General features: G+C 46.1%; 2 protein-coding genes across 12 annotated transcripts in view; both read right to left on the bottom strand.

Moving 5' to 3' along the window:
• LOC124185055 overlaps positions 1–21226 on the bottom strand; it is a 225195-nt gene that overhangs the window by 178817 nt on the left and 25152 nt on the right. The window contains exon 1 of one of the 11 annotated variants that reach the window (XM_046575398.1): positions 14286–14303. The exons of the other annotated variants lie outside the window; for them this stretch is intronic. The gene's annotated coding sequence lies outside the window, so the exon portion shown is untranslated. Of the gene's footprint in view, positions 1–14285; positions 14304–21226 lie in introns of those variants that run through there. 11 annotated transcript variants of the gene reach the window in all.
• Positions 19396–20509, bottom strand: LOC124185061. The gene is made up of 2 exons (XM_046575412.1): positions 20197–20509; positions 19396–19956 (listed from the first exon to the last, which is right to left on the bottom strand). The coding sequence occupies exons 1-2, from the start codon at positions 20439–20441 to the stop codon at positions 19776–19778; spliced, it is 426 nt and encodes a 141-aa protein (XP_046431368.1). The 5' UTR covers positions 20442–20509; the 3' UTR covers positions 19396–19775.

Below are 21226 nucleotides of genomic sequence, written 5' to 3'. Positions count from 1 at the left end.
TTAGTAGTCATCAATATCCAAATATTAGACGATTACCATAAATATTAAAATAACGGATTTTCGATACGTTTTATCAACAAATTGAGATACGATTTATAAATGTTTGGTTTCAAACGTATAAAATTTGCATATGAACAACTATCGTAAGACGTCCACCAAAAACGTTTAATAAACCGAAATCACGGCGGACATTCTTCGCAATAAAATACGTAGGTGCTGCACGTTTATTCTACAGAATAAAACGTTCTTTTTTGACGAATTTCATACGCTTTATATACTGGCATTGTTTATTGGGAATTTTCAACTCAATACCTCATTTGGGTTATTGCCCACACGAAGAGTCGTTTCGTATCAATATCTGATTTATTGCTTATCCATGATTGCGATAAAATATACGAATTTAGGGATAATTGAGGTGCTCTAAAAGTCATTCCTACAGTAATAGAAGATATTACTAAACTATTTTATAAAATAATACCAATATGCGTGCCTGCACGTAAATTTATACGCCAGAATTTCCATTAGATTGAACATTTTTCATCATTTTCAAATACTCACAATTTGTCTTTTTTTTGCCAAATATCCGGCAAACCTATTCAAATGTAAACATTGACAGCTACAACTTTTATTAAAAAAACTGACATTCCGTACCAGTTACAACAAACGGATATTGCCGATAAGCGATGAAATAATTTTTATAAGCTTAAAGACTTGCACGGATTTCGTGCGCAACAAATTGCACATCTGCGGTGTTGTAAACATTTGAAACTGTGCATACACGGTGAGATTTACTTGTTGAGTAAACAAGAATCCAATATACACCACTTTCCACGAAATGAAAATATTGAAACAATTTTTACCATGAATTTCCCGATACCGTGACGTTGACAACCTCGCCTTGGACTCGTCGGCGAGTCCATCGAACGGACCCGCGTAACGGAAGCAGGCGGCGAGTTTGAAATGTAATTAAACCCGTCAATGCGTGTTCCGGCTGACGAGCTTTGGCGAAAGCCAACGGAGTGAGCTTTCGGCGCACGGCTAATTGTAATAAACAAAAAGTCCCCGCGTACCTCCGGTAATTCCGGGCGCAAGGGCGGACAGACGCGTCTTGAATTCATCGTCGTCGGTACGAAACTCCGAACAACCTCAAACACACGCGATACAGGTGTAGGTACTGTAACCCACCGTGTTACAAGCGGAGAACTCAGGGTGGTCCCTCGTGTCCTGGGGCATAGGAATCCTTGTCGAGTCGCGGCCGGCCCTACGTCGTAATAACAGCACATACGAAGGGCTGCCCGACGCCGTTTAATCATACTACGAAATATAATTCAATACCGAACGCCGTTTCTCCGGGGAAAACTGAAAGCCGGAGGGGTGGCAGGCCGGGGGCACTAAAAATGACGGAGGTCCAACCTTCGACCCGGGTTGAACCACCCTCGGTGTTTTCCCACCGACACCGCGGGTGCAGGCGTGGTTATAACGCGGTTTTGGTCAATTTCCAATCTACGTAAATTACAGACACCAAATACCCGTTAACGCTCAGGGAATTTACCATTCTCTACCTGTTATTCAATCGTCCCTTGTGCGTCAAACGTTTCTCGTTTCTAAAATCGAGACCGACTGAGGTGACGAAATCCTCCCCACAACCGAACAACCGAACGAAAATTTATGTATTCTTGAGTTAATTAATCGTCATTCTTGGTTACGATGACGTCAGCTTCGATCGATTGTTGTTTCGTCTAAATTATAAGAAATCGCAAAAGTTTATCTTATCGCTTGCACTTTGTTCTCAAACATTTTCCTGCGTACGGTGAAAAAATTTATGGTGTTTCCAAAAATGATGAATGTCCAAAAATGAAGAAAACAAAAACGTCACAAATTCTAGCACACGTGCCTGACATCAACCTGACACTTTCCTCATATTTCTCGACGTTTCAGCGAATTTCAGAATTTCCATGAGAACTAAACACCGTCCAGGCGACTGTTTCCATTCTTCTTCTGCTTGAACATCCACCGTTTTGGATAGCTGAAAAAAACCAGAGTCGGAAACTGGTAGAATTGCCGCGCTCCGACCAAGAGTTCCCGGAATCATGCAGAAGTACGCTGCAGCAAATCGATGAGCGTCAGTTCTGAATCTCGTTGTTTGCCGTCTACGAGGAAACGCGCACATCTATATGCCCCATAAACTGGAAAAATATATCCACACGGGAGGAACCGGCCGCGGCATGTGAGCAAAGAAACGTTTCGGGCTCCTGAAATGTGGTAATAAAGATATAAGGTGGCATTTTATAGGCTCCGCGGGCTGCTGTTAGGTCAGAAAGCCAAGGCATAACGGCCAGAGAGCCCCTCGGGCTAGCAATGATGGCTCTGAACGAACCGTAGAACCGTCGATGATTGGTGACGGTTTCACTTTGGTTCTTTGGCTCTTCCCTCAGTTTCGCTCCCATCTACGTTGACTTTATCCATGACCTGCACAGCCGCGTCATTGCCACATTTGTGTTGTTCTTCGTTTACAATTTTTCTAATCTGCACCCTCTGTTACACGGCTGCACACGGCACGCGATAGTGAGCAAATATGACTAGGAATACAATTTTTCGGCAATTCGTGACGCTTTTTCTCCTCGACGTAATTTTCATACCTCGTATGTACACAGGCGATATAGGGAAGAAAAATGTCGCGGATTTTTACGGTTTCCGGTACGATTTTCAAAGATTTCTTTGTCTCGGTTTGATGACGTCACAAAGTATGAGGTAACCAATCATTTTCCGGATGCGTACCCCTTTATACGATGCCTTTATGGAACGGCATTAGCCGCAATTTTCCTTACGTCGACATATTTTATGACCAAGATAACTCTTTTCCACGGCGTTTATTGGGGATCACTGAGGAACGGGCTTCCTGGTCTTATTCATTTTTTCTCTCCTCTCAGCTCTCGGTCTCGTTCTTTCTTTGTTCTCTTTCCTCTTTGGTACCAATTCTTCCTCTCCCTCTCCCTCTCATTCTCTTCATCATTTTCCTCATACAAATCTAGGCAATCTCGGGAGACATTTTGCCGATTTAAATTCGCGGGCACAACGGTAATCCTTCGAGATTTCACCAGACACACACGGAAATTTCTTGCTTCCCTTGATATTATCCGTCTGCAGGCAAACGCGCACTTCGGTATATCCGATACGGCCGCGTTTCTCTGAAGGTAACTATATCCTTTGCAAGGTAACTCCATACCTCGTTACGTTTCTAGAATTTCATCTCTCGATGAAAGTAAAAAACCTGTAATAATAATATACAGGACTAGACCATTTTCGCGAGTCAAGTGTCAGTTCCGTAGGTTCGAATGTCACGTTCCGATTTCAAAGGCCCGCTCGGATTCATTATTGAAAAGTAATACAACTACTGAAGACGGATGCCAGAGAAAAAAAACTCGAGCTTGAATCTGATACAAAAATTGATCAAGTCGTTATACATTGGCGCCGCGGGCGAATGCTGAGGGGTTGGATATATAATACGATACGCTTTTGTAGGGAGCCGCAACAGCTGTTGCCGGAGGATCACATTCGCGAGATAAACGCCATTTTTTTGTTCGTAAAAAGTCATCGCGAAATTATTGCGATCAAAAATGCGAGAGACACGTTCGTTAATTGAGAAGCAAAAGGCAAATTGATTGCACGGCGATGCTTCGGCGCGAAGAGCGAACGATCCGTTCAAGTGCGGAGTTGCGTATACGCAACTAAAAGTATAAAGCAAAGTAATCTAACGTAATAAAGATATATTATATTTCCTCCCCTCTCTTTCGCAAGCCGCCATTTTAAACTCGTTTCCGGAAAATCTGAGTTTGAGAACCTCAGCCCTTATACTTGTCCTCCGTAATGGTAAGTTGAAAAATTGCCTTCAAGAATTATTTTTTCAATATTACCACGAGGCCGCGGCACAGCTGTGCTCCCGCGTTGTAGGTACCATTTGCTCTTGGGCCATTGTTGTTGCCTTTGCTGCAAGAGGAAGCCGCTGGTGTGTGGAGGTATATCTAACTTGATGCGCGATACGATAAATTATAAAGAATGTTTCACAAGCTAAAGGGTGCCCGTGTGCCTCGAGACTAACCTAGCCCAAATAGACCAAACCAAACCCTAAGCTCGACGATTTATCGACAGACTTTTTGAACCGCAACAAATCTTCGCAACTTCCAGCCGCGGCTACCTCGCGTATTTTCTTTTTTTACAATTTAATCTATAATCTGATACTTCCTGCATTTGACTCGAGACCGGAAGGATTTCGGTCGTAAATAGATGAGCAAATACATCGCAACTTGTTAAACAGACCGTGTTATATACCCTGATAAAGAACGTGTACAAGTGGGTGAGTACCTATATCTGCAGGTAAGGAAAAATTTTATATACTTCATAAAGTTTTAAGCTCCGTTTCAACAACGTCAAAATTACAACGTCAACTTTAGAACTATCGGCGAGATGTTCCCATTGAAACTTTCAAAACGCTTGCGCTTTGGAGTGATAGATTTATATAGGGGGAGAGAGAGAGAGAGAGAGAGAAAGAGAAAGTAGCCACATCTGAGTCAGCTTAAGATTAATAAAATCAGGTAACGGGATAGATGATGAATTCACTTCTAACCAAGTTTAAGCTCCTAGCGGTATCGCTAAGCAATGGAATCGGAAATAAAAATGACAACGCTATCGCTTATTCTTAATTTTTCATTTTTCCGTTGTGCACTCGACTAGATTTCTGGTAATAGACGAGCCTCGTGTTAGCCGTCATGTTTGTTATAACGTGTCTTCCCGTTCGGGTCTCCAGTTCCGCAACACAATGCGGAAGCTGTTCTCGAACCGCGTCAAAAATTAATCAAAGTGGTTAAATACGTAAGCGCTGGAAATTCAAGGACTTCAAAATTAATTATAAACGGCTGGTAGCGGGGTCGCTCCTCTATTTGACATTGTTTGGCTTCTCTATGAGCTCTATTCATGCAAGATTCCATCACCCCGCGTTGCTTCTGAGACGTTCTCCGGGGTTTCGATTCGAAACTTCAAAGGTAGCACTTACGACCGAACCGACGACGAACGATCGAGCTTATTATTAATTAGCCGTCTTTGCGGCTTTACGGGTCCATTCGTAAGGTGGTCCGTTGGTTGATTCGACTGAAACGCCATACCAACCAAGTATTGCCGGCCACGAAACATTAATTCAGCCTCGTTTGACGATTAGTGATTAAGCCGCTTTCACCTGCCTGCAAGAGGGTAAGCATGGCTCCAGCTTTGTTTACCACTTATCCCAGGTTATTTATCGACTCACCTCCGACACGATGCACGACATCGGTATAAAATGAAAAATAATTTATACCCATTGTGATATTCCCGTATGTGGTTACTTCCGCCAGTTTGTAGATAGTCTGGTGAAACCCAGAGTGTTACGTTTCGGGTACAGCGGGATACTGTTTCGTTTTTGAAAAGTGGAAAGTCAACTGCTCCGTCAAAGTCTCGACTCAAGCCCAATCGACCATAACTTCACGCAGTATGAACAGCGATTGTCTTCCTGACCACACCTCGATATTGATTAAATTCAACTTTGGAAACAGTATATCGGTAGAATTCCGTGAATGCGACCGAAGTTAAATTTTACACGCAGTGAGTACCTCAGATATAACTTTGGTTGTCTATTTGCCGGCGAAGCGTCAGTCGCACCGTTTACCTTCACGGAATCCTCCCGGTATAGGTCCGGTATTTTTCGTGTTCAAATTCCAACATTCTAAAACTCCGTTTCGTTATTAATTTCTACCGTTAATCTGAAAACTGAATTATGATCAAGTAAGAAGTATTCACGGGTCTACGGTACATAGTGTAACAAAATCAATATTTGTTAGTTTCAAATGTCATCTTAAGCTGGTGTGGATGTACAGGATGAGCAAAACGTGAGCAGCGGCATGCAATACCCTAGATAATCAAGAACCAGGATTAACTAATTAGTGCGCGACGCGTCAGGTTCCCTGCGGTAAACTGCGCTCATTTACATCTCAGGAAATGGTCGCTGTGTGAAAATCGTTACTAATGACGCCATAAAACCTCTGGATGTGGCATATGCATGAAATTTGGTCCTCGAATGAAAGACTGTCAATTAATTTTTCTTTCTCTCTCTCTCTCTCTCTCTCTCTCTCTCTCTCTCTCTCTCTCTCTCTCTCTCTCTCTCTCTCTCTCTCTCTCTCTCTGCAAGTCTGTAAGTACTGCCTGCACGCTTTCATTTCGCACCTCCTTTTCCGAGCTTTTTCTGCCTCTTTCTGCCTTCGGGCCTTTTTGTTTGCAGACCCCTTGCACGCTTTTTCTTGCAAGTCACCTCTGGCTTGCTTATCTCCACGTCCAGCTGCCTCTCTCACGCCCTTGCTGCACTTTTCTGGTTTGGATTTTTGGGCTACCTGGGTCTACCTAACCTGCACCTGTCATCTGTCACCGGCTTTTTTTCTGCGCATGCCTGGGTCTGTTTACTTCTCCATCTCCCTCTGGCTGGGTCTCTCTCTATAGCCTGACTGTGGCAGTTGTGGCTGTTTACTGTTTACCTCTCTATCTCCGTCTGGCTGGGTTTCTCTCTATAGCCTGACTTTGGCAGTTGTGGCTCCATCTGCCGGTTTTATCGGCTCCGTCGCTTTCTCTTGCCCCGCCGCCGCTTGCTCGTCCAGCCGATAAGATAAGGTAGGGAACTTCCACTCCTCGGCAGCCGGCCCAGTTGTCATGTGTCCTGCCAGACTCTGCGCTGGCTGTAACAAGCCGGTCCTTGACGCCATCCACTGCGCCCAATGCAATTCCTACTATCATCGAAGTTGTCTAAAGATTAAGGCAACCCGCACTGGCACCCTTCGTTGCTGCCATGACACTCACTTGCAGCAGGTGCAAAATATGGAGATTGCTCAACTACCACCGTCCTCGCCTTCCGTTCCCGTGCTCGGCTCTAGCTCCGTCTTAGGCTCGCAGCCTTCCCTTTCGGCTGCTCCTACTGCCTCTGGATCTCTCCTTACCCCGGCCGTTACGTCTCACACCACGCTTCTCGAGGAAATGATGCGTCGGATCGACAGCAGATTTGACGACATTGGAGGCCGCCTCGATGGCATTGATGATCGTCTTGGCCCATTGACTGTTATGCAAGAGCAAATCGACAGAAATGCAGCCCGCATACAAGATCTCGAGCACCAAAACCGCACCCTCTCTGAGAGACTCGATGAGTTGCAGACAGCCGTCGCTGACCTTCATTGTCACCAGGCTGCTGGTCAACAGGAACTGCGGCATGCCTCCGCCCGGCTCTGTGAGGCGGAGCTCATTATTTCAGGGGTTCCCTGCCCATCCCCTGACGGCACTCGCGCAGTCATTCTGCAGGTTGCAGCCTCCCTCGGCGTTACTCTGGGAGACGAGGACGTCCTATCCTCGCGCTTCCTAGTCCCACGATCCCGTGCCCGCCGGGGTGATGCTCCGCTGCCAGTTATCGCCAGGCTCCGCTCTCGCGACTTGTGTCTCCGGCTCATTGCTGCCAAGAAGGCACACGGGATTCTCCGCACCTCCGACCTTCTCCCCCGGCGCACCACTCCTCCGCTTATCATAAATGTGAACGTGGCTCTCCCAGGTGATGTCTACAAACTTCTTGTTGCAACCCGTACTGTGGCCAAAGCTAGAGGATTTAAATCTGTCTGGTATAGCGATGGTGTTGTTTTGCTGAAGTCCAGGGACGGCGAGCGTACTCGGCGTATACGCACAGTTCAAGATCTCGAGGCACTTGAGGTCGAGTCTCCCTCCGCCTCTCCCGGCGGTTGCTCTGATGCCTCTCCTTCCCGCTCAGGTCCCTCTGGCCGTCAACCTAGGCCCGGTTCCGTGCGTGGCCGTACTTTGCAACCACCCTTCTATCGTGGCTCGCGTGGTTCCACCCGCGATACACCAAGGGATGCCGTCGTCTCGCATCCGCCTCCTCTAGCTGAATGTGAGGTGCCACAGGAGGCGCGCACCAGCCCCTCCTCTGCCCACTCATCGCCTCTGTGACTTGGAACCCCGAGGTTACCGCCTGCGCCTGGATGTTCACGCTCCTCGCTCCAGATCTGCCATATTAACGCCAACTCCATCCGTGGCCACATGGACTATCTCCGCTACCATTTCGCCGCCTCCCCATACCACGTCGTCGCCGTTAGCGAGTCCTGGCTTCACACTGAAGTCTCCGACTCTTCAGTCGCTTTACCCGGTTTCTCCATCCTCCGAAATGATCGTACTGGTAAAGTGGGCGGTGGGGTTGCTCTGTACCTCCGTAACCCACTGCGTGGACGTATCCTCGCGGCATCTCCGCCTCTATACTCTGCTCTTCCTGAGTACCTCGTGGCCGAAGTCAAAGCTCCTGGTCTGTCCCCACTTCTGGTCTCGGTAGTCTATCGCCCGCCAAAGACGGCCAACCTGGCCCTATTCGAGTCGGATTTTGACCTATACTCACCCGGTTACGCTCTCTCTATTGTCCTCGGCGATTTTAACGCGAATCAGCTCGCTGACTCCGACGAGGCTGATAACATTCGCTCATTTTGTCAGTCACACGCGCTTCACCTGGTGCCCTTCATGGCCACTCATCACACATCCACTGCTGACTCTCTTCTGGATCTCTGTCTCGTTAGTGACCCTGACGCTGTCGCTGACTTTGGACAATCGGAGACCCCCTTCATTGCTGGGCACGACCTAATTTACGTGACCCTTGCAATGCCCGCTCCCTCTAACCAGCGGCTTATCACCTCGCGCTCCTATCGTAACTTCTCAACTGAGGAGTTTGCCCGCTCTCTTGACTCCATGAATTGGGACTGCTTCTTTCCACCTGCCTCCGCTGATGAGCTGCTACAGCGTCTCCAGGGTAATCTCACCACCGCCTTGGACCTACTGGCACCTACCCGCACATTTCTCTCCAAGCGTCGCGCCCCGCCCTGGATCACCCCTGACCTGCGGGCCCTTGAGCGAGAGAGAGATGCTTTCTACCGACGGTACAAGCGCACTCGCAACGGGACTGATCTTCTCTCCTACCGCGGCTCCCGCGATGCCCTCCACAGACGCATCTCTGCGGCCCGCACCGCCTTCTATGCCGACCGGTTGTCTAATGCCTCCGGCTCCCGGGCCCTCTGGAATGAGCTTCGATCCCTCGGGCTAGCCTCCTCCCAGATTAGCGACTGTGCCGGGTTCACTCTAGATGAACTAAATGTCCATTTCGCGGCGGTCTCTTGCCGTCCTGGAGCATCTCAGGAGGTCGAGGAGTTCTTTCGCGGCCTACCCCCGCCTAGTTATGATGACACCTTATTCTACTTCGCCGACGTGTCTCCGGCTGCCCTTCACAGTGCGATCTTTCACTTCTCGTCTCAATCCCGGGGGGTTGATGACCTCTCACTCCGCAACATTAAGGACGCCCTTCCGGCCATTTTTCCATTCCTGCTGCTTCTCGTCAACCAGTCCCTCAACTCCGGTGTTTTCCCGGCGTCTTGGAAGAAGGCCCGTATCATCCCGTTGGCTGAGGTCAAGTCTCCCACCTCTCTCCAGCAGATGCGTCCCATCGCGAATTTATGCCTTTTGTCTAAGGTGCTTGAGCGTGTCGTGCTCCTTCAGATGCTGACTTATCTGGAGAGCCGCTCTCTACTCGACTCTCGACAGTCCGGTTTCTGCCCGGGCCTTAGCACGCAAACTGCCCTTCTCAAGCTCGCTGACGATGTGCGTCGCGGCGTCAACGACCGCCTGGTCACTATCGTCGTACTTTTCGATTTCAGTAAGGCGTTCGACTCCATCCCTCACGCCTTGCTTCTCGCCAAGCTCCTGGCGCTCGGCTTCTCACAGCACGCCTTGACCTGGACATCTAGTTACCTCCGAGGCCGCTCGCAGGCAGTGGTTGGCCCTTCTGGGGAACTTTCCTCCTGGGCATCACTTGATCAAGGAGTCCCCCAGGGCTCCGTTCTGGGTCCACTGCTCTTCGTTGCTTATCGGTCGTGTTTTGAAACACGATCCGCTTGTCGTCATTCCAGCTCAGTGCTACTTTCTGCTGTTCTACGGTATATACCTCATGCTTTCGACTCATGATCAAATGCTGATTTGAGGATAGATTTTCACGTTTCAACGCACAGTCCAAATAATCGTTGAAGGTTGTTTTTCTTAACGCTGATCCTCTAACACCTTTGGCACGTTTGTTGTCTTTTTCATCTCCCAAGACTCGGAATGCGTACAATTTAGCTCGTAACCCTACAAATTCCGACAAGATTTTCCCGTTATTCTCGTCTTTCATCAAGCCGAGAACTTTTTTGTTTGCTCGAGGTATTCCGTAAACGTTGTCAAGAGGATAATCCGACGTGTCGAATTTGTGCAAGTCCTCCTTCATGTGTTCGTATATGTCGGGGACGGTAAAATTGTAAATCAAACTGTCGGTATCCGTGTACATTAATTTTGCTCGGTTGCCAAATTTCTGCTTAATGTAATTGTAATGAAAATCATAGATGTATGTTTTAGATAGATCCAGGATGGAAAAACCTGCATACAATGGTTTATTCAATTTGACTTTCGTCTTATTCATTTCGACGATAACCATCTCTTTGTCGAAAACGGTGCAGCTGTGAAAATTAGGCTTGGCTATGGTAGCTCTCGCACCGTACCGTCTATCCCATTCGGTGATCAATCGAACATCTCTGTACTTTCGCACGTTTTCCATAGTTTTACCAAAAACTGCGTTGTTCATTAGCTTGTAAAAATTTTTCTCAAATTCGTTGTCAGATTTTTTTCGCAAATCGGTATTCAAATCTATATATTTTTTGAGCCACGGGGTTTGCCTGAATTTGAGAACTCTGTGAATTTCAAGTAATTTTAAGCCTAATTGTAAGCATTGTTTCAAAACGCTGTAGTGAACAACGTAGTTTTTCTTGGAAAATAGCGTGGGCGTCAATTTTGACTGTTTATTGGTCGAAATCGGAGGTACATAGTGCTCCGGACACAATGGTAAATCCTTATGAGTTTCATGCAGTTCCGCAGGATATTCCAAATCTACCTCCAGCACGTAACCAAACTCTACATCGTCCGAGATGGTAAGAACGTCGCATTGTCTGAAGTCTGATACCCATTCGAAGGAACTGTATGGCAGAGCAAAGCTCATAGCTGCACCGTACAAATTATTAACGTCAAAGTACATGAGATAAGATTCTTCGATCTCAGGATCGAATTCCTCTCCCATATACCTGTTGTTGACCTTTGCATATCTGTTCGAACACTGTGATACACCACCACGAATACCTTTTTCGATAAACATAACCATGTCTATGTCGGTGAGAAGCACGAGTTCGATGTCTGTACATTTTAACATTGCATCAAACGACAGACCGGGCGCTGTGTAGTAATGTAACGGATCCAGTTTGTACGTCATCCAACAATTCTGTCGAAAATTTTGAAAAACATCAGCCAGTAAAAACACGTCCGTCTGTAAATACAAGTCCGAATACTCTCCCAAAGTTTGGACGTTAAAAGTTTGCCATACGTCGCACGCGTGTGCGTAATCGTCGTCTGATATATTCCGGTCGTTTAATTTTGAATAAAACTGTTCTTTGGCTGGTAAATGTTTCTCCTCGAGCTTCTCCCAACTGTCTATGTATTCGTACGGGAAGACACCTTTCCTAGTCAATAACCGAAATTTGTTCAAGCTACTGCAGAATTTACGTGTTATTGTTTTTCGGCAATCGTCCAGATACGATGATAATTTATCGAGGCTGCTAGGCATTAAACGGTACGAATCTATGAAACGGAACGTTACATCCGTTCCCTTAACGAATTTAGTGAAGGAAATGTACTTTTCTTTGTTGACAGGTAATATTTTAACAGTACCTTCGAATGACGTACCCAGGGCTTTGATCAGAAAATGCGAATCGTAACCCGAAAGATTGTGGAATATCACTGGGATGGTGTGCGAATTTTGGTAATTTAGATTACAGCTGCGGTGAGCAGCACCACGGTACTTTCCCGTGAAATGACAGTGATCCCGATGTTTCACGTCTGTGGGCGTAAACGGTTTTTCACAAATATGACAGACCGCCGACAAATCAAATTCGTTGATCTGATTGAAATTTAGTGGTTCCATCGGTACAACAGTCTTGTAATATCCCTCTAACGAAAGTGCCAATTCCTTTAACTCGTTTACAAACCATTGGATGCAAGTTTCTCCGCGATTAATTTTGAATTCTGAAAGCGAATCATCAAACGCACAATGCAGATAGTAAGCTATACTATACGGAAGATGCTTCTGATAAATTGTTCTATTTTCCCCAAAACTTTCATGTGTGGGCTGCAGTAAACATTCTAGATCTGCGTAAACGCAGAACGGAACGGTTTCTTTGTGCTTGAAATTTTTAAATTTGAGAATCTTGTCCTCTTCTGTTGGCAAGATAACTTTGGTTTTATTCAAATTCATGCAATCTACATTGTGCTTGATCAAACACCTTTCAGATTGGAAGTGTGATAGACACCTATCGCACAACCATGTACGACATTTATGTTTAGAAATTTGGGAACGTGTCAGCCGTGATAAATTCCGAATCCATGCAAAATGATGTGTTACATTCTTTTCAATATTTTCCATACTATCATCGTCATCGTCGTCGTTTTCAGACTCTATTACTAAAAGATGGATTGTAGGCTTGTCAGACTTGTTTCGACTCAAATAAATGGGTACAATTTCACTACGCTTTTGTTTTTCCGCACTATCTATACCGTAAACGTTAATTGAGAGTTTGTTAAGTTTCTCAAATTTTGGAATCCGGTCTAAAAACATTGGAAAATGCAAACCTCCGTATTGTAGCACTGAGCTGAAATGTGGATACGAAGTGATTTCGCTGGGATTGTTGTTGGCTGGAAAGAGGGCTGCGGTGACCGACCAGAGAAAGCAATACGCGTCTCCGTTGCGGATGTTGACGACAGCCTTCTTATCTTGAATATCTTTGGGTAGTGGTGTGTATGTGAACACACCGCCTCGCAGTGGCACGTACTTGTTGATATTTACAGTCAAATTGATTATTTCGGTCAGCGACCAACCAGAGTCTCTCTCTTGAAAATCTTCCACCTTGGCCAACACTTTTTGCTTTACGTTCTCTTCGAATCACCCGTGTATGTCAGCTGGCTGGAGGATGATTTGGTTTCTGGTGTTAAAATATTTCATTTCCTCAACATGTTCAGCGTTTTTCGTTATATTGAATTTACAACACAAGACACAGTTTGCCTTTAAACTTCCCACTTTTCGTAGCATTTTCTTCAGTCTTGCAACGACGAGGTGTTTCGCATCTTCCAAAAACCTGTTCAAATCTTTATGCCGCAGATTGATAATGGCTCCCGTTCGAATTCGACTCTCGAAAGCTGTCTCCAAATCTTCCCACCGTACTCGATCGCTTCTTCGTCGGCTTCGTAATCCGTCACCCACTTTTTGAAATTGTTGAAATTTGACTGTCAACGATTTCAGAATTCCAATTGTAGTCAAAATTCTTGTCTTCTCCCCGATCGTTGAGGCGTTGTTGCGTAAGATTTTATTCAAAAGCCTGGTATTTTGGGTTCCGAATCGAATCCGTTTTGCAATTTCTGCCGGTGACGATTTTTCAGATAAAATCTTGAACGTCGTTTCCATAATTAGTATTAATTTCAAACACTTTTCGGAATCCATGTTTCTTCTTCTTTCGATCACACACACTTGACAAAGATAGAGTTGCGAAGCTTCCTCTAGAATGATCGCTCTACGCTGACCCGGTCTCTTTTATGCTAATTGCGATGTCACCATCCGGTCGATTAACGTAAAAGAATGTATTCGAAGTACGTGGAAAATATTATTTGTCGCCTGGGGCAAACTATTGGTTATATATCAAAAAAATCATGGCCGCCGTCAAAATGGCCGCTGTCACAAAATCAAAATTGCCGCCATCAAAAATGGCCGCCGTCAAAATGGCCGCCATCACAAAATCAAAATTACCGCTATCGAAAAAATCATGGCCGCCATCAAAAATGGCCGCCGTCAAAATGGCCGTCATCACAAAATCAAAATTGCCGCCATCGAAAAAATCATGGCCGCCATCAAAAATGGCCGCCGTCAAAATGGCCGTCATCACAAAATCAAAATTGCCGCCATCGAAAAAATCAAAATGGCCGTCATCAAAAATGGCCGCCGTCAAAATGGCCGTCATCACAAAATCAAAATTGCCGCTATCGAAAAAATCAAAATGGCCGCCATCAAAAAAATCAGAAATGGCTGCCGTCGAAATGACCGCTATTTTCAAAATGACCGCCGTGGGCACATCAGCCGGTGACGTAACAGGCGGACTGGTCGGCTTGGTCGGTAAAGAAGGTGCTTCTATCCAGAACCCCCCTTGCTTATCTACTATCGTTCATGCATTATCCACTGTGATCGCCGCGATCTGACTTCCGGCGTGACATCAACGGATGGGGGCAGGGAGTAGATCCTTCACTTCGTGTTGTCGAATTCATAAGGCAGCAGTGAAAAATATTTTCAAGTAAGTAGTTTGAATTTGGGTGAGAAATAAGTGTATTCTTGGAGTCTCGAGATAAAAAGTAGTTTCACTATAATCAGATCAATATTGAATACTAATTTGGGTAGTTCTTCAAGATCCAGAGAAGTTGAAAACAATTATAATAATGTCTAGCGAATCAAATAATACGTTAACAGAACACGAAATTTTCACCGATGACAAAGCAGTTTATCGTGTTTGTTTCGGCAAGGTATCGAATAGTTAAATGTGTGTCTCGCGACACTCAAAATCGTCCTCGCACATGTACGCACACTCGCGTGCAATGTTTACTTGCCGTCTCTGTGTCAAATCTCGCCGCTTGCCCGTGTCGCGACTCAAAACCCATCAGCTGTATCTCATGTATTGTCTACTATCTCGAAATCATGTATGTGTATAATCTATGTGTTCTCTCGCTCTGTAAAATCTTCACTCTCTGTAACGTTCTCTTGCGATACGGCCTGTATCGCCGCATCAAAACCAATAAAATTCTCGGTTACCATTAATCATCATCTCTCTCCATCTCAACATCACTTTCGTTTCATTCACGCTCGTTCTCATCACTAATTCGCGGATCCCACGTCGATGATCCATATCTTTTTGCCTTCTCTCTAAACAGTGTTCTAATAGGTTAACCTTGGTCTGAAATATTTTTCTCCATTATAGAATCGATTGAAACTTGTTTAGAAAAGTTCATTTATCATGAATTTTCATCAAAATTTATAGCCCACTAGTAGGTAATTGGCTTGCTAATTAGTGAATATTTTCAGAAGGATGTCGGCACTCATTTTGGACACACGTCATTTTGAAAACAATTACACGCAAGTTGTCCCATTGAAAGAGTGGGTCCGACAGAACGTCGCCGCGGAGCCGAAGATAAACGCCGACACGCTCGGCGACATAGTCAGGCGAGTGTTAAAACACACCGGCCGTCACGGGTCGCTGACTTCCGAGACGCTTCACGATTATTTTATTTCCTCCGGCGGTTTCCGCCAATTTTTGGCGACGGCGACTTGTCTTCAAAACGAAGCGGCGGCCCTCGCCGTTTACCACATACGGTAAGCACTGATACATGGACCGTGTTCGGAAATCGACTGACAGCGCCAACTCACAATTAATTGATACTTTTCAATGAATTTAATGACGTACCCGGAAATTCTGTAGAGATACATTTTCATATGTTATTCGTGACAATTTTCTGAGTCGATTGACATATCTCTCATCCGCAGGGGAATTATTTACAAGTCAGCCTAATTTTTGGGCTAGATTGATTAGACTATCGGAGGAATGGAAAGGTATCGAGATTGATCCGATTTTGGTTTTTCTGTCTTTAGAATACAAAATGTTTTGCCGCGGGATCGCCTGATGACGGTCACTCTGCGGAAGGCAGAGCGATTGGCGAATCGTTTATTTGCGGCGCGTCTGCAGAGTGACCGTCGTTCGGAGGCCTACCTGGCGCTCTGGGCCGCCGCTGACTACGAGAAGGCGGCGCGGGACGTCGAACGTCTGAATTTTACTGCCGAAGACAGCGAGGCAGTAAAAGAATATCTCCGCCATTGTGTGTGAGTAGGAATTTATTGATCATTCTTATACGGCGTATATCACCGACTACGGAACAGTTGGAACAGGCAGCCGGGGTCAATGTTAGGCAGCAGCAAATGATATTAGGTAAATGATGTCGGTCCGAATAAAAGTTACGACTGTAACGTGCAATTGAAAGAAGAACACGAAGTACAATTTTAATGTTTGAGGGAGGACCATACTGAGACTCAAAACTTTCACATTTTTCGTCACATCGAAATTTCACTTTGATTATCTGAAAGTACTCGGAGAGCCTGAGAAATTAGGTGGTTAAACTTGAAGATCTGTTCGAAATTACAGAAAATACGTCGTAGAACATGGTATAACATTACCTAACTTCAAAATGTTTCCAGCGCATTGAATACAATATACATTCGTTCAATTATCCTGACAGAACAAGAAAAGTGCGAGAGATAATCAGAAGACGGGAGAATTCTGTGGATCACCATTCGGATGCGCTGATCCATAAAAGTGTCGCCGTGATCCGAACGATTTCGGAAACCCTCCGCGACCGGGAGGTGGCGGTCGCGAATCAGGAGAGAAAGGCAACAAAGCGAGAGACCCTTCTTCTACGGGCCGTCATTGGTGAAGACCTCCAGGAGGAGTCGGCGGCAGAGGAGGCGGAGGAGGAGGTGGGCGCGAGAGTGGACCAGGGGAGGGAAGTCGCCGCGGAGGGGCGAGTCGTCCACAGGTCACCAGAAAATAATTATATAACCGTCGTCGCAGAAGGCGACGAGAATGTGAAAATAAAAATAAGAAAAAGGGGAAACGTACGTAAATACGGAAAATGAACAATTCATTTATTTCTTCGTTAGAACATGGTATAACATTACCTAACTTCAAAATGTTTCCAGCGCATTGAATACAACATACATTCGTTCAATTATCCTGACAGAACAAGAAAAGTGCGAGAGATAATCAGAAGACGGGAGAATTCTGTGGATCACCATTCGGATGCGCTGATCCATAAAAGTGTCGCCGTGATCCGAACGATTTCGGAAACCCTCCGCGACCGGGAGGTGGCGGTCGCGAATCAGGAGAGAAAGGCAACAAAGCGAGAGACCCTTCTTCTACGGGCCGTCATTGGTGAAGACCTCCAGGAGGAGTCGGCGGCAGAGGAGGCGGAGGAGGAGGTGGGCGCGAGAGTGGACCAGGGGAGGGAAGTCGCCGCGGAGGGGCGAGTCGTCCACAGGTCACCAGAAAATAATTATATAACCGTCGTCGCTGAAGGCGACGAGAATGTGAAAATAAAAATAAGAAAAAGGGGAAACGTACGTAAATACGGAAAATGAACAATTCATTTATTTCTTCGTTAATTTATTTATTCATTTATTTATTTGTGTAGTCATTTACTTATTCATTTTTTTTTTTACGTATTCATTTATTTATTTATTTATTTATTCATTTACTCATTCATTTATTTTTTTACTTATTTATTTATTTATGTATTCATTTACTCATTCATTTTTTTTTTTTTACTTGTTCATTTGTTTATTCATTTATACACTTATTTATTCATTCATTTATTCATTTATTTATTCATCTATTTTTTTACTTATTTATTTATTCATTTATTTATTTATTTATTTTATATTTATTTATTTACTCATTCATTTATACACTTATTTATTTATTTTGTTTTGGTCGTTTGACCAAGTTCTTCTCTAACTTCAATCGGAATGGGATGAGTGAGTGAGAGGGTAAATAAATAAATAACACAATTTCGCGGGAAAGACAAGACGCTTGCTTCGGCATAAAAACCCTCACGATGCAGAGGGAAAAGCCGAAGCAAGACCAGTGTTTATCAACTGCCAATCAGATCATCATAAAACAGGATAATACAGCCGCTGGTGCGTTCCTTGTCAACCAGATTGAATGATCATTCAATGATCTTAAGGGACAACACCACTGTGACAGCTTCAAAAAATCAATATTTTTTCAAATCCCTATGTACTTCTGTTCAAAATATCATATTATTAACGAAAACACTCGGTATTTTTTTTCAGATCGACTTTGAAGACAGTTCTGCTGCGTGCCGCGAATCACTGCAGAAGCAACGGCACCTGACGCGGGAGCTTCCCCAGCGCCACCATAGGGCGTGAAAATTTTAAAAAAATTTGTTATGTATCTTTAATAAACAACGAACAAAACAAAAAAAAATTTTGGAAATATCCCTTTTTTTCCCACAAAAAAAAATTCTTGAAAAACGGCAACAAAAACAGGGGGTCACATTGGTGTTGTCCCTTAAGCCAACTTATCTAAGTCTCCATGAGAAACCGTGCTCCGCAACTTCCACGCACTCGTGGAAGCAGGGAGTGGGGAGCGGCAAGGTAGCCCAATGCCGTGCAAACAGCGGTCCCGACGTCTCGGGAACCAACGCTGAAGCAATGACGCTCGCCCAGGGAGACGCGACACCCCCGGCCCAACCGGAGGGTGAACCACGTCTCCCCCGACCGTGTTAAACGGATAAATCTTAAAACTACGCGAGACGAAATAATCGACGCGCGTGTCTAAGGAGAACCTAACACGTCCTACCTATTCGAGCGCTCGAGACTAACTAACTTGCGCTGCGCCCTCACCGGCCAAGCGAACGTACGTAACTGCCGATTCGAGTATCGGCTCACGAATTTCTGACGTGGGCAATAAGTACGTAATTTGAATTACTCTAACGTTGAACTACTCGTCATGTGGAATAAGAAAGTAAATCTACTGTTGTGACTCTTGAGTCACCTTATACGTGGTAAATAGGTGCAACATACAAATATAACGAAACTAAGGTATTGCTATGATAAATTTACAAAACTAATATAATAATAATAAAGTGGCGCGAACATCCCGCCCGCCTTCGTCCAACAGACGAATCCTCAGGCCTCCGACATTGCCCTACGCCCTTTGCCGCCATCTTCGAGGTGCAGCCGGCATAGACGAAAGATGGGCCGCCGTAGAGTGGTAGTTGCGGTTTCAATCGTGACCACCCTTACAAGGCCATCCGTAACCGGGTGGAGTTTGATCATTCTTCCTAGAGGCTACTTCTAGTCTCGTTCAAATACACTTTTATTTATTCTCTGATTCATGACGCTTTACAATCTGGCGCACACACTGTTGAGTAAGTGTTCTCGTACTCGAATCTCCCGCGCCTGCGTGCGCAGGTCTCTGGGAGTGTACGCCATGTTTGACAGATTGTGTGGAGAGTGAGAGGGCGTGAGAGTTACCGCGGCGGAAGCCGAGTTTAGTCGAGTACTTCCGGATGACGTGTAAGCAACGTGCTATAACCCAGTATTCAAAGAGTTTTCGATTACATCTGTAGTCATCGTGTTTTTTATTACCCTCGAGAGATTTCCCAAACCTGAACTGCAAAATAAAATTAACAAAACACACGTGTCGGATTCAGTCGTTCTACTAGATCGCAATTCCTCAAAATACTCGAATCCAAGCCACTGAAACTGTCAATTATTTCTTTCTGAGATTCCGATAACCCGAAGTGATAATCAATCCGATCCATGTAATCCAATCAAATCAGACGCCGGAATCCCGGCTCGGACTCACGGACACCCAGTGTCCCCGCCGAAGGGAACCAGACGCCGCCCCATGTGCACTCAGGACCACTCGCGTCCAACTCCGAATCGACGGATTTTCTCCCTTACGCCGTGACTGCCTAGAAACCAATATTTACACCACCGCTCCGAGAGGAAAGTCAACCCCCTCATCAATAACCAACTGCGAAAGCGTGCGGATGGCCAGATATGGGGCACAAGTCGTCCCGCACGCGACAGCATTCAAACGGTAATCAACAGGACCGGCGTCAGCGATCGTCGCCCACACACCCCTCTGCAGATCCTGGTCCTCGCGCACGACCAGAGCCCGCCGGAACACCCTCACCATGTCCACGATAAACGCGAAACGGTATTTTCGCCAATTTGAGAGGATCAATGACAGATCGCTCTGGAAGGGGGGTCCTGACCACAAAAAGTTATTCAGGCAGTGCCCTTCGCGAGTTGTCCGAGAGGCATCAAACACAACGCGAAGTTTCCATTTGTCACCTGAAGCCTGAATCACTGCGTGATGTGGAAGGTACCACGCGTCCTCGCACCGTATTTCTAAGGCCGGGACTCGAGTCATATGTCCCAGGCGTTCGTAGTCCCTCATGAAGCTACCGTATGCCTCAGCCAATCTAGCGTCTCGCGACAGTCGACGTTGCATACCAGAGAGAGATTTAAGCGCCATTGATCCAGTCTCGTTAGCCACCCTAGGATGCTCCGGTCCCACAGGAAGCCGGACCCCGCACCGACCTCGCGAGTCGCGACTGTGAGCCTCCCCGAACAAATGCTCAGCCATCTCGTCCTCGGGCGTCAATCCACCCGAATTCGGAGCAATCTCCTCGAGAGACCAAAAGCGCCGCAGGACCCGCTCCAAATCCGACTCACCCAAGCAATGAAGTGCCCGTGTTGGCAAGGAAGAGTGAGCCCTGTCCGCCCGCCGTTTGTCGGACCGCACCGTACCGGAAATCACCCAACCAAAAGCCGTACTTTGAGCGACAAGTTGTGAGGTAGGGAACCGTTTCAAGCCGGGACGGAGCAACTGGCCATAAACATCAGCGCCCAAAATCACGTCTACATCTTAGGAAACCGAAAAGTCCGGATCCACCAGCGCAAGACCTCAAATTGTCCCAAATCTAGATCGCCAAATCTATCCGATGGGAGAGTTCTGTGGATCGCCATTCGGATTCGCTGATCCACGAAAGGGTGTCTCCGTGATCGAGACGATTTCGGAAAGCCTCCGCGACCGGGAGATGGCGGTCGCGAATCAGGAGAGAGAGGTAACTAAGCGAGAGACCCGTCTTCTCGCGACTGTGAGCCTCCCCGAACAAATGCTCAGCCATCTCGTCCTCGGGCGTCAATCCACCCGAATTCGGAGCAATCTCCTCGAGAGACCAAAAGCGCCGCAGGACCCGCTCCAAATCCGGCTCACCCAAGCAATGAAGTGCCCGTGTTGGCAAGGAAGAGTGAGCCCTGTCCGCCCGCCGTTTGTCGGACCGCACCGTACCGGAAATCACCCAACCAAAAGCCGTACTTTGAGCGACAAGTTGTGAGGTAGGGAACCGTTTCAAGCCGGGACGGAGC

This window comes from Neodiprion fabricii, chromosome 6 (genome assembly GCF_021155785.1).
Source record: "Neodiprion fabricii isolate iyNeoFabr1 chromosome 6, iyNeoFabr1.1, whole genome shotgun sequence".
Classification (NCBI taxonomy): domain Eukaryota; kingdom Metazoa; phylum Arthropoda; class Insecta; order Hymenoptera; family Diprionidae; genus Neodiprion; species Neodiprion fabricii.
Note: the sequence above shows the minus strand (reverse complement) of the source record. Positions and strands in the feature narration are given on the sequence as shown.